Source organism: Cherax quadricarinatus, chromosome 7 (genome assembly GCF_038502225.1).
Source record: "Cherax quadricarinatus isolate ZL_2023a chromosome 7, ASM3850222v1, whole genome shotgun sequence".
NCBI classification, from domain to species: domain Eukaryota; kingdom Metazoa; phylum Arthropoda; class Malacostraca; order Decapoda; family Parastacidae; genus Cherax; species Cherax quadricarinatus.
The window spans coordinates 16427012-16440993 of record NC_091298.1 but is presented as its reverse complement, the minus strand read 5'-3'; the positions used below and the strand labels follow the sequence as shown (position 1 = coordinate 16440993).

Genomic DNA, 13982 nt, shown 5'->3' with positions numbered 1-13982 from the left:
GATGGTTGTACTGGATTGTAACCAAGTCATTTAGTCAGTCAAGTCAGTCAGCCATTCAGTCACAAACTAATGTTCACCTCTTTTTCTGTGTACAAAGTAACACTTCATTACGGCTACAGGTTATCTCGTCTAATATCTTCGTTAATTCTAAGACTTAAGTGCTTATACCTCTTCATGCCACTTTCAGTAACATTGGTATGGCTACTGGGTGTCATGATTGCTTGGCAGATACAAGATATAGTAATTAAAATATCATAACACAATTCACAAACACAGCTGCCTTGCATCAGAGAAAGACTGGACACGTATGAATTACGAACACTGGGATGGTGGGGTGGTGTCGGGGAGTGGCAGGGGATGGCAGGAGGGCTCCCCGGCTGCTCCACAACAAAAGAGAATTTTTTTTTTCTTCCCACAAACTGAACCGTGTTAAATTAATTATACGATGCATTACATAAAATTGTGCTGCAATTCTTCAATCGTGCCAAATAAACTCATGCTAAATGACGATCTACTGTATATCCGAAGAGGTCCCAGGGTCTTTGTGGCAGTTGTTTAGAACCTACCACCTAATAAAAAACAAAGCAGCAATGATAAAAAAAAAAAATAAAAAAAAAAAAAAAAAAAAAAAAAAGGCAGAGAGCAGAGAAAGCCAGGATTAAAATAGTGACAGCAGATTTCAATCATAGAGATACAGACTGGGAGAATGAACTCCCACAAGAGTCCTAAGAGATGTTGAACAAACTGAAATGATAATGCAGAACTTTGTAAGGAAGCATAATAAAGAACTAAAGAGATTAAGAATGTAATAATCCAGCAATAAACCAGCTTGTCACAGTGAGATATAAAGAAACAGACATGAATGACAGATATAGAGGATGACAAAAGTTATCTATTGTATATGGAATCTTTCATATAAAGACAGACTGAGAGCCTTGAACTTGTGATGAATGGTTTTGATAACCGACAAGTTGAAGAATTGAGACACTTGTGCAACACATGGGAATCTTTATTGTCCATCACTCTTGTGATGGACTGAACACATCGATTCCAGGTTGAGGGACTGATTACCTCAAACTCCTCCTCTCCTTACCCATTTCTAATTTGTATTGGACTGATGAAGCCACTGTGTGGTGAAACGTTTCTTCAATAAAGATTCCCATGTGTTGCATAAGTGCCTCGATTCTTCAACCTTGAACTTGCATTCTCTTAAAAGACGTAAAATGATGGGAGACTTGAAGAATACAAGTGGAAGACATTTATATAGAGAGATAAAACCAGGATGCTAAGAATACCCAAACCAGGAGTAACTAAACAAGCCAAGATAATTCAGATTTAGAAAAGTACTGGTTTATCAATGAAGTTGTAGCTAAGTAGAACAATTTGCCTATCACAGTCAGTGAAGTTGACATCTTAGGTAGTTTTAAAAATAGGGCACACATGTGAGAAGGGTTAGGTCTAAGACAGACCTGCCTAGTATGGCCCAATATGCTTACTGCAGTAGGCCCAATGACCCATGTTCTGCAGAAACTATCACCTAACCATTCCCACTTGTGTATCTATCCAAACTTTACTGTTTGTTCCATATAAACTACAAATGATCCTTAACCAGTGTTTATTTATAAATATGAATTTATGCAATTTAAATCCATTGTTCTGAGTTCTATTTTGGGTAGATGTGCTCAGTGCCTTATTCACAACCTCTCTAATTATTTATTCACTACACAGTAAAATTCTGCATGCCAGAACTAAATATATCAAAAACTCAAATGCTGAGATGACCAGTTATTACAGTACTGCATGTGTGACCACAATTTAAGGAAGATGAAAGTTACCTTCAGTTATACCCATACTTTTGAAACTATGATTCAATGCATCTACTACTATAAAATTTTAAAAACAAGTTTCACAAATAAAAGAGTAGGAATTGGCGAGTGAAAGTAGGACCTGCATAGCATGGGCATGTAAGCCTACTTATCCATTATCATGTTTTGTAGAGAATATAAGAATAGAGGTAATGCAGTAAGCCTATTGGATCATGCTAGGCAGGCCCTTCTCAAACCCAAATTTTTTTACTCGTATATTTATCCAACCTATTTATAAAGTTAACTGAGGTGTTAGCTTTGATAACTACATACTTCAATTCTTCCACTCATTCTGTTTTGCTAAACCAATACATTCCTATGTGAATTACAGTGTGTAGTTTTGTGTGTTCTCACCTAGTTGTGGTTGCAGGGGTCGAGACTCGTGTGTGTGTAGTGTGTGTGTGTGTAGTGTGTGTGTGTGTGTGTGTGTGTGTGTGTGTGTGTGTAGTGTGTGTGTGTGTGTAGTGTGTGTGTAGTGTGTGTGTGTGTGTGTGTGTGTGTGTGTGTGTGTGTGTGTGTGTGTGTGTGTGTGTGTGTGTGTGTGTGTGTGTGTGTGTAGTGTGTGTAGTGTGTGTGTGTGTAGTGTGTGTGTGTAGTGTGTGTGTGTGTGTGTGTGTGTGTGTGTGTGTGTGTAGTGTGTGTGTGTGTGTAGTGTGTGTGTGTGTAGTGTGTGTGTGTGTAGTGTGTGTGTGTGTGTGTAGTGTGTGTGTTTGTAGTGTGTGTGTGTGTGTGTGTGTGTGTGTGTGTGTAGTATGTAGTGTGTGTGTGTGTGTGTGTGTGTATGTGTGTGTACATAGTGTGCATATTGTATGTATGTATGCATATTGTATGTATGTATGTATGTATGCATGCATATTGTATGTATGTATGTATGTATGCATATTGTATGTATGTATGCATATTGTATGCATGTATGTATGCATATTGTATGTATGTATGTATGCATATTGTAGGTATGCATGCATATTGTATGTATGCATGCATATTGTATGTATGCATATTGTATGTATGCATATTGTATGTATGTATGTATGCATATTGTATGTATGTATGCATATTGCATGTATGCATGCATATTGCATGTATGCATGCATATTGCATGTATGCATGCATATTGTATGTATACATGTATATTGTATGTATACATGAACATTGTATGTATACATGAACATTGTATGCATGCGTGTTTTCCAATGTACAATATACAACTGTGATTCCATGCTGTACAAGAAAAATAAAATAAATTTTCTAATATATATTAACCCTCTGTCTCACTGTCTTGGCTTAAAAACTGAAGGATGAGCAGAAACATTATCCTGCAGAGATCGGAAGGTACGCCCAGGGATACGAGCACCTCGATAAGGTGTTGGCTCCTCCTCGTATTGAGGGGCATCAGGGGTAGGTGTTTCTTCAGCCACTGATTCTTTGTCTTCTTGCTGCTTATGATATTGGTTCTGTAAAAATTTAAATGAAGGAGATGGCACTTTTGAGCCTCGATATCCAAAGCCATGAGCTTCTTCTGTCTCTGGCTGTAAAGTAGCATTTGAATGCTGTGACTCTTGTTTATCCAAGTCAAGAGTATCATATTGAGCTTGTAAATAACGGAATACCTTTCCAGGAGCAGCCTTGGGTTTTCTTCTTAATCCTGTATGGTCAAACTGTGAAGTAAGCTCTTTTAGAACAGTTTCTTTATTGACAGCTGTCTTTGCAGCCCCATTGCAATAATATTCATCAAGCTCTGCATATGAACTGGATGCATCAGAGTCAAAACTATTATTGTTTTCATTCTGCAATGATTTCACAACTCTGAATGGAATAGGACCTCTTTCATAACATGAACTGTTGTAATTTGTTCGAGACTTAATTTCTTGTAAATCATTAGATTCTGATGATGATCCTGGGTATTCAGTCTGTAAGTGACGAAAAACACGAGAGGGAATATGTCCACCTTCATAACGTCTTTCAGTCATTTTCTGCTCATTATGTGGGGTTGATTCTTGCCTAATAATTTTCATAAGCCTTGGGGTCTCACGATCTAACTCGGGGTCTTCGTTATTTTCATTTGGTCCTAACGGAGTCTGACTGGCAGGCGAAAAGAATCTGGGTGCTTGAGTATTACTTGTCCACGTTGGAGAGGAACACTGAGAAAATGGCGAGGATGGTTCCTTGGTATGACTGAGAGCAGAATTAACAACACGTTCATCTTTACCCCTATTGAGAGTAATTTTAGGAGAAACATGTCTGTACACTTTACTATCTTTAGTAGTTGTGTAAGTAGGAGAAATCTTAGAGGAAGAGGAAATTCCACTGTCAGAAGAAGTGTCATTTGTTCCCAAGAGTGTAGAAGGAGAGTGTGATGTTGGGGAGTTGTGAACTGTGGATTTCCAGGTGGGAGAGGGTATCTGACTTGCTGCATGCTGTTTGTCATCATCGGGTGGGCTGGTAGCCTCTGACACAGTGGCAGGATCTCCATCATCTGAGGCTAGAAACAAAGAACATGCAAGAAAAGGCTGATAAAGCACAGTCCAGGCAAAAACATGGTAGGATTTTTGTGCAGCAAGCCATACTGTTTAATAAAATATTTAAGCAACAAACTGCATTAAACCTTAAAATAAATATATATATATATATATATATATATATATATATATATATATATATATATATATATATATATATATATATATATATAATTAGACTGGAGTAAAACTTATTGAATTTATTTCCATAAAACAGAATGGCTATAATGGTCTGATTCTTTATCAAATGCTAGGATGAACATAGAACTGATTATTATTCAGGACAGGAAAAGGTTTTATTTAGTTGTATGAAACAATCATATTTAGGATAATTTTGTGCTTTCATATTGCATAAGCTCAGCTTCTTCCCAAATATCTGAAAATAACAAGCAAATACTTATTCCTAAAATAATTCAACTTAATTTCATATACTGTACTTGTACAGTATACTGCTGGATATAGTATATTTAGGGATGAATATTCACTTTCCAAGCAATTTTGATACAATAAATAGCTTCATTATTGAAACAGAATATAAGTACAATATTTGATAATGAACTTTACATATTTCAGTACCGAATAAATATTTTTATGCTGGTGAAAGGCTCTTGATTAAAGGAACTGAAGCCACCCTTCCCTCCATCAAAAAAGACCGCCTGTATGATCTATACAGATTTAGCACTTCCTGTGATTATTACAAATTTAAGAAAATATATAATTCACCTCAATAACAATATGAAAGCACAGCCAGGATGTGAACACAACCAAACCTCCAAGAGTTACATCTTGACAACACTTGCAAAATGCCGATACACATAACACAGACATTTAGGAAACCAAGCTTTCACTGTACCAAGTTGACTTATCTGAGAGTTTAGTAACATTCTTGAAAATCTTGTGCTTGAGCATAACTAAAAAGCCTCTACTTGCAAAGTGTGTCTTATACTTGCAGATTTAAAAAAAAGAAAAAAATATATAAATGCCTTCTGATGATGCAGTATTCAAAATAAAGAGCCAAATAACACTTCTGATTGAACTTTTATGTAGTAGTTTTGACTGTATGCCACATCATGGATGGTTTGGTAATGTTTTCATAGTCAATATCAAACATAAATGTAAGAAATGGTGGCTAAGGCTTTGAAAGTCAGGAAAAGTTGTACAGAATACACACATTTAAATTTAAATATTTAGTCATTATATTTTCAACATCTCCCCCCCCATCCTCCCAAAAAAGGATTGTTAAAATTTAATCTCATTCATATTTTTTTTTTTTTTTTTTTTTTTTTAATTTCTAAAGATGATTTACAAGTACAGAATTTATACTAAGTTGAGACTGAAGACGTTAACTTAAGTGATGGCAACAGTGCAAACTAGTGAAGGTTACTTTTCATAAAACGTGTATTGTAATTGTACAAGTACGTAATGCTGTATATTTAATAATGCAGGTGAAAGGACAAACAAACACCATAATTTCCCTGTGGCACTAACAGATGTTATAAGTGATTTTCTAAAGGTCACCATCAAACCTGAAGCATTAATGTCACTGAACACTTAGCCAATCAACAGTTATGTCCCCAAAGTAAATAATAACAGCTGATAAGTGAGGTTTCTATTTGTTGCAGTATTTAAAGTCTTCATACATTATTACAGCTGAACAATTAAATAAAATACAAAACTGTCCCTAATTTTAAGTGGGGCAAAACCTTGGCATAACATACAAAAAACCTGGCCAGTGTAATGCTCAGTGAGTCCGCTGCATGGGGATATCAGGCAGAATTTCCAATGCAGTGGACCAAATCAGTTACATTGCACATTGTTCCAGACAGAAGTCTGGTAGTACCACTGATCAGACAGACCAAGTCCACTTCACCATGGGTTTGTCTGTTAGGGGCTGCATCAGGACTTGTCTATTGTCATTGTTCTTGGGTGAACAGAGCCACTGGCTCAGCTGTGTTAAACTGCTATTATTTGCATGTGCTCTCACATTCCATCAAACTGGTCTCCAATTTTTTCAGGATTTAGTGTTATTTTTTTTAATAGTTTAACAATAGCCTCTAAAGAAAGTGATGGTGAAAAAAAAAAAGCATTAAATGTGAGTAATGCAGAAACTTGAACTAATGAAGACAGAGTCTGGCATCTCCTGTCCACCAAACCATCAGTCTCCTATACCATCTGCAATATTACTGCTGGAGCTTTACAACTCCTCTGACTCAAAAGTTACTCTCACTATTAGAAAACACAGAAATATACCTTCTGTAAGCTCATCTGTCCATCAATAAAGGTAAGAAAAATGATTGTCCTCTATTATACTGTACTTTAAACTTTTATTATCAAGTACTCTAATTTACTGTAATGTATTTTATTAGCTTAGTCTTAGTATGTCCATTTGTGCCATCAATGCAGCAGACTTCAAGTCCAATGACTGGGCATTAATCCTCATCTGGTATACCTTCAATGCAATGGATCTTCATTAAAGCAAAAGCCCCCCTCCCTTATTAGTCCACTGCACCAAGGTTTCACTTCAGAGTAGTACATTGATACAAATACAATACTGCATAAAACAGAGGCAAAATTTTTATAAATTTAAATAGTGCACTAAAAATATTCTTACCAACACTTGCTTATTATGTTATATATTTTTTGCACTTTATCCTAGGGCAAATATCATCTGATTTCAAATCTGTCACCAAAAACAAATAAGGAAGGGCACAAAAATCTAAGCAGTATTTTTTCTACACTAAAGGATAACTTTTTGTCTCTCATCCAAGCTTAATCACAATCATCGATTAAAATTTCCAGTGGAAAACAAAGAAACATGTAACAAGTCAACAGCAGCAGCAGCAGCAGCACAAATTGCATATCTAGGGCAAGCAGCTACAGCAGAAAAAAAAAAAACTATATATTTTCCATTACAATCTTTCTCAACATTCTCAAGAAGCATTTTGCACTGCCCACAGTCCATTTCCTTTTATAATAACTGAAGCTGACAGTATAAAGGAGAAAATTTGTAGTTTTATATATTATTTACTATCGATTTATGGTAAAATTTCAAAATTACACTAGAAATAAATTCAACATTAAATAAACATCTGAAAAATCTTCAACTACAGTTCTAGAAAGGAGGTAAAATAACATATGCTGCATGCGTTATATAAAAGTGACTGGTTTCAAGGGTAGTGGGTTAGAATTCTGCTTCAGTAAGCCATGCATATCATAAAAGGCAACTAAAATGCCAGGAGCAAGGAGCTTGTAACCCCCTTCCATTACTAAATAGACAAAAGTTAATTCTGAAGTTAGAGGGCTTGAATATGCATGAGTGTAGTACAGATAAGAAAGATTCATTGTAATGTTATGAATGAACAGAAACCATGTCCTAACAATCAGTGAAAAAAGCTCAAATGGGTAGGAGAATTTCAAGATGGAGGAGTAAATGTTATTAGATTGACAGAATTAGAGGTAAGGAAGTAGAAGTGGTAAATTTAAATAATCAAATATGGATAGAAAAATGATGTGTATAAATTCAAGAATCATGTGGATCAGAATGTGACAACTAGGTTATAGTAAGTGCTCACACACCTCTAAGTGAGAGGTGTACTGAGATTTTGGAAGATAAGTGAAAGTTTAGGGACTTTTGTGCCAAGTGATGAAGTTGTAGTGAGACCTAAATGCTAAGTGGTAGAAACTGTTGTAGACGTAGTAGGAAAGTTTGGCATTCTCAGAGGTTAATGAAAATGAGGGGAATCGGGAGAGCGGGGGGAGGAATGTTTAACTGAATGATGTATACAAAGATTTTTTTGCAGTCGGTAAACTTAATTTTGAGAAAAAAGAGGATAAGTATATGGGATATAATATAGGGAGCAATAATAGTAGTCTGTTAGATTATGCATTTGTAGATAAAAGGTTAATGAGTAAACTTATGGGTGTACATGGTTTTAGAGGAGTGACATTTATCAGATTATTGGTGGTAGCTACAGTAATAAGAGGTAAATGGAATACAAGGAGAATGGCAGTGGTAGGTAAGAGAAATGAAACTGAATGAACTCAAGATGAGGCATGGGGTGGATTGAAGAATGCAGAGCTAGGGTGCATAGAAATATATGGATATGAGAGGGTGAAAGCAGATAAGAAGAGGAATAATTTGTGGAATGATCAGATAAAGTGTTAAGGGAGAAAAAAGTTAACACGAGAGGATTTTACAAGACAAAAAATTATATACAGAAAGCAGAGTATATGGAGAGGGTGAGCGAGTGGTGAGATAGTGCAAAAGAAGAGCCACTGAGAGAATGGGTGAGTCAGGTTGAGGCATTTATGAAGAAAACCTCTAACCCTTTCAGAGTTTAAAAAAAAAAAAAAAAAAAAAAAAAAACTTATAAAATGATAGAGAATCTTTTCCCGATCATAATGACACCAAAAACTTTGAAATTTGATGGAAAACTTATGGAATTATGCTCTCGCGAAGTTAGCGGTCTCGTCGATGTTTATGCATTGGCGATTTCGCCCACTTTGAGCCCTATGTTTGGCCAATTCCAATGTACCAGTCAACAAAAATCATAACTATTTCACTAGAACTCCATTTTTTCTATCGAAAGAGTACAAGAAACCACCCATTTACCAATTTCAACTATCCAATAGTGGTCAGAAATTGGCAATTTTGCCAATTTCACACAAATCTCAAAAGATGCCAATTTCCAAATAGGGTCCAGAATAAACAAGACAGACATTCCTGGCACTAAAATAAAATTTTTACCTGTTCATTAGTCACGTCCCCACGCCTCTCTTACATTTCTTTTACTTTCCACTTTGAATTTTTATTCTCACAAAAAAAGATAGAAGATTACTGTTGTGCAGACTGCTGCATTAGTGTAGAAATGGTATAAATAATATCAGCGCACTTGTGAAAGAATATTAGGCTCACCACTTGACGTGTATTGGACGCATGGCATGATTTGTTTACTTTTGAACTTTGGCATTATTATTATTATTATTATTATAATCAAAAAGAAGCGCTAAACCACAAGGGCTATACAGCGCTGCAGGACAGGAAGGAAGTGAGGGTATCAGGTGGCAAAAGGGAGAGGGACGATTGGTAGGTTACGGAGAACAGCGGGGCAATGGATAGTGAAAGGGTAGAGGGCAGCAAAAGATTGAGGTAGAAAGGGCTGAGGGGAGTGCGAAAGGTATCATCAAAAATCGAACATTTCTGCTAGTTTGAGTTCAATTTCAAGGTACTGTACTTTTCATTGTGAAACCAATCAAAATCATCTCAATTTCTGTAACAAGTCTTCCATTCTAGAAAATGAGACCAGAAAAACTAGAATACAACCATAAATAGCTTCCAAAAATACACTGCAAAGTCACTGTTTTCAAGCAAAAATACGGAGTTTTTTTTTTTCTCATTATGCACTGTGTGCTGCAGGATTTTCTTTTATACTGTGCACACTGACTACATAGACCCATTCTTTCATATGCAGGCATACCACCTTTCTCTCGCTAGATTTGAAGGCGCTAGAATTTATGCATACTAGTATGGCACCAACTCTGGCATGCAAGCCGTACTAGTACAGCACCAACCCTGAAAGGGTTAAGTGGGGGGGCTCCTTGCAGTGGTAAAGAGGCTATCGGTCTGAGGAATTGGACCTCTTGGTCTTCTTCCTCCAACTGAACCTAATTACCCCCAATAATCCCTTCCCTACCCCACCCTCCCCTTTTTTTCCTCTTTCCTCCCCTCTCCCCACCCTCCCCTTGTTCCTGTCCCATTTGTAGCCTCTGGGGTCCTCCCATCTGGCATTACAGTTTCTAGGTAGGTAGCGGTGTGCCGGGGTTCGTCCCACTCCGTGAGGTCCCTCAGGGGTGGTGTGGTTTGCCATGGAATCTGAATGATCTGAAGGTGCCCTGCTCCCTTTCCGGATTTCCAGGAAAAGGGCAGGGTGCCCTTCGGGTAATGGGTGTATCTCCAGAAGGTGCGTGTCGGTTCTGGGAGGTGGCGACCGAAGGGGATATGCTTTGTGGTGGGCTTCTGACCGCTCTTTCTTTTGTCCACCGAGGTAGCTCAGTAGATGTGAGGCTGCTATCCCGGAGCGCTGGCTTACTGGCGTAAAGGGTAGGGTATGGCATGGGTTCCACGCTGCATCTTCACCTCCGGTGGGCTCGAGGCCCTCTCAGATGAAGGGAGGAGCTTTCAGCCCCTCCATGACTCCTAGCAACTGTCCCTCCACTGTCTTTTTTCTTTCTTCTTCTTTCTTAAAATAACAAGAAAGGAGATATCACAGAAGATGCACCTATCATTTTGGAGTCTTCGTCCAGTGAAACCCTTCCTCCTCCCAGGCCCCATTCTCAGGGCCGGATTACCGCATAGGCAAACTAGGCATTTGCCTAGGGCCCCGCGCATTTGGGGGCCCCGCAGTCCAAGGGGTTCATGGGCTCATCCAAGACTGCACACATGGTGCAAGTGCAAAGGGGTCCCTACCTAAAAAGTTCAAGTGTTTGGAGAGTAAAATTGATTTTTAAAAATTAATCAAAACAAAAATAAATAATGAAATAAAATAAAATAAAAATAAATAAACCTAACCATAGATGGCAACACTCAACACGCCTTTGTTTACATCAGAACAGCGGTGTTTTCCCGCTAATGGGTGAGTATGGGAGATTCCTCTCCAATTTTCTGTAGTAATTACACGTTATCTAGACTTGTACTGTGACAAATTAACTGAAGTGTTGTTGATAGACATTGATGTTTATGGATGTTTGTTTTCACCTCTAAATGTTAAATGGTTGTCTTGATGTACTTTCCCTATTAAATTTAATCTAAATAGCCAGAATGTATTTAATCAGACCTTGAACAGGCTCACACCGACCCACCCCCCCAAGCTGGAAGGGGTCGCTTTGCTTACCCGTAACTCAAAGGGGCCCTGCCAATCTGAATAGCCTAGGGCCCGGAGACTTCTTAATCTGGCCCTGCCCATTCTGATCCCACACCCTGTTCTGACTCGGCTTCATTATTGGTCCATTCTCTCGACTCTTCTCATACCCCTCTACCTTTTGCTGGTTACACTTCATCACCTGCTTCAGGTGCTGTGGCATCACCCGTTTCTGTTCATGTCGCTACTTCTACCAAGCCTTTCACAATGTGTCCGGCTTCCCCGAATGTGGTGCGATGGTTTTCGGATTGCCCGCAGAGCTACTCCTAAACGTCCAAGACAACCTACTGACAGTTCGTCGATAATTGCTCAAAAATTATCTACACGACACCCACTACCTTTGTGTACCAGGCTAACAAGTGCGCAATGGACAAAATTCTTTTCTTTACAAACGACGTCTCAAAAAGATTATCTGTCTGATCATGGAGTTGGTAAAACTCTTTTAAGGCACGTTGGCCAAAATATCTCTCTCCACGCTCTTCGAAGCGGTGTGCATGTCGTAACTGTACAGAATTCAGAGCAAGCTCATGCTCTCTCCTGCATCACTTCCATAGGTAACATACCAGTCACCATTTGTAAGCACGCTACTTCTAATTCTTGCAGTGGTACTGTGGTACTCTGTACCATTGTACAGAGCGATTTTTTTGTCTAATAGCGATGATATTTTAGAACAATTAGTCCTTCAAAACCTCCCTATTCTTAAGGTAGATGTAAACATCCTGCCTGCCCATGGGCGAAGGCGCTTTCCTAGTAACATCACTCGTTTAACCTTCGACTGCCGTGAACTTCTGTCCTCTATACTGTGGGCCATCATTTAGAGGTCCGTCAAGTAGTTTCCACCCACCAACAGTGTTGTAATTGCTGGCATTTTGGGCATCCCGCTGAACTCTGCAGACCTGTGGCGGAATGCACGATCTGTGGTGCAGCAGATCATTCCAATATGCCTTGTAGTCTTCCCCCCTCTCGTCTCAATTGCAAGGAACCTCATCCTTCCTTTTCCAGCCGGTGCCAGGTCTATCGTAATGAATGAGAGATCCGTTACCTTAAAGAGCGCGAGGGCCTTACTTACACTATGGCAGTTTCTCAGCTCCGCCTTCAAGGAAAACTTTCTTGTGTCCCATATGCTCGAGTAACCCGCAGACCTCCAACCTCAACAGTCCTCCCAATCCCTCAGTGTCTGTGTCTTCCGGAGTCACTTCAGTTTCTAATGCTTTTTGCAGTTTTATCCTCTGACACGCCTAGCTCTGCACCACTTTCTACTTCTACTTCTTCATCTCACTTGCTTACTTCTCAGTTTACTAACCTTGCAGACCTACACTTTCTTCGCGTCCAACTCCTGTCCAGAATCTATCTTCTACCTCGGAGACCAATTCTCAGCCCCTTTCCAGCTCTCACACAAAGATGGAGGTTCACCCTCCCCCTAGTGTAGTTCCCTCTTCCCTTGTTCCCCCTCCTCCCTTTTCTTCCATAGTTGCTGTCCAACCTCCTTCCTCTCCTGTTACACTGCAGGACTCTTCTACCCCAGCCAGCGCATCTCTCCAGGCTCATACTCCCCACCCTCCTCAGACCTCTTTGGCTGCCTCCATAGTTACTCTGACCTTTACTTGCACTGCCTGTCTCTGACATCATGACATTGTTGGCTTCCCTATCAACCGAGATGTTAGATGCTATCTCCAGCTATACAGCAGAGAGGAAACCCCCAATGGGCACCAACACACCTCCTTCTACCCCTTCTATTTCACAACCCATGCAACAATCTATTCCTCCGCAATATTTTAATTCTTCCTTACTTGCTTACCGGTGCCCCCACACGTTAACATTACTGATCGTTTCTTATTGTTGTCATTTTTATTTCTGTACATAATGTCTTTTTTACAATGGAATATTCATGGCCTTAGGAGCAATGGAGGAGAGCTCCAATTGTTGCTCTCCCAGTTGTCCCCAGTATGTGTTGGGTTGCAAGAGCCCAAAATTCGTTCTGCTGTCATTTGTCCAGTTTCAAGCTACTTGCTGATACATTCTTCTGATCCTTTACCCGACGAATCATTTAATGACAGTGCCCTTCTTGTACACATTGATACACCGTATCAACAAGTTTTTATTTGTTCCCCGCTGCATTATACTGCAGCTCGTACTTATTTACACCGATGGTTTGCAGTTTGCTCTCTTTATCTTTCTCTCTCCCATGCATTCTGTATCTCTGATATCCCATTTTTAATTTTATCTCTACTACCACCCATATTGTTGTTGGGTGATTTTAACGACCACCATCACCTGTGGAGAGGGTCCCACTGCGACTCTCGTGGTGATCAGTTGGAGACTTCTCGCATCTCATCCTCTTCACATTTTAAACACGGGTGCCCCTACCCATTTTGACTCTTGTACTCTGTCTCTCTCCTGCATTGATCTTTCTATCTGTTCCTCACTCATTGCACTTGATTTCGTGTGGTGGGTTCTTCCAGATTTACACGATAGTGATCACTTTCCCATCCTTCTTGCTTCTACTACGTATCATTTCGTGGCCCTTGTTGGCAATTTGCTAGAGCAAATTGGGACGTGTACTCCCATCTTACCGCCCGTTGTGAGGACCCACTTTCATCCTCTATTGATGAACTGGCACACCACTTTTCAACCTTGGTCCTAACTGCAGTGACGCATTCTATCCCCCAAACTTCAGGTAG

General features: G+C 39.2%; 1 protein-coding gene across 1 annotated transcript in view; it reads right to left on the bottom strand.

Annotated features, from left to right (window-relative positions):
- LOC128686820 (protein piccolo) overlaps positions 1 to 13982 on the bottom strand; it is a gene marked incomplete in the record, with an annotated part of 287532 nt that overhangs the window by 50476 nt on the left and 223074 nt on the right. The window contains 1 exon segment of the mRNA XM_070082342.1: positions 3129 to 4347. Coding sequence (XP_069938443.1) covers positions 3137 to 4347 — 1211 coding nt within the window.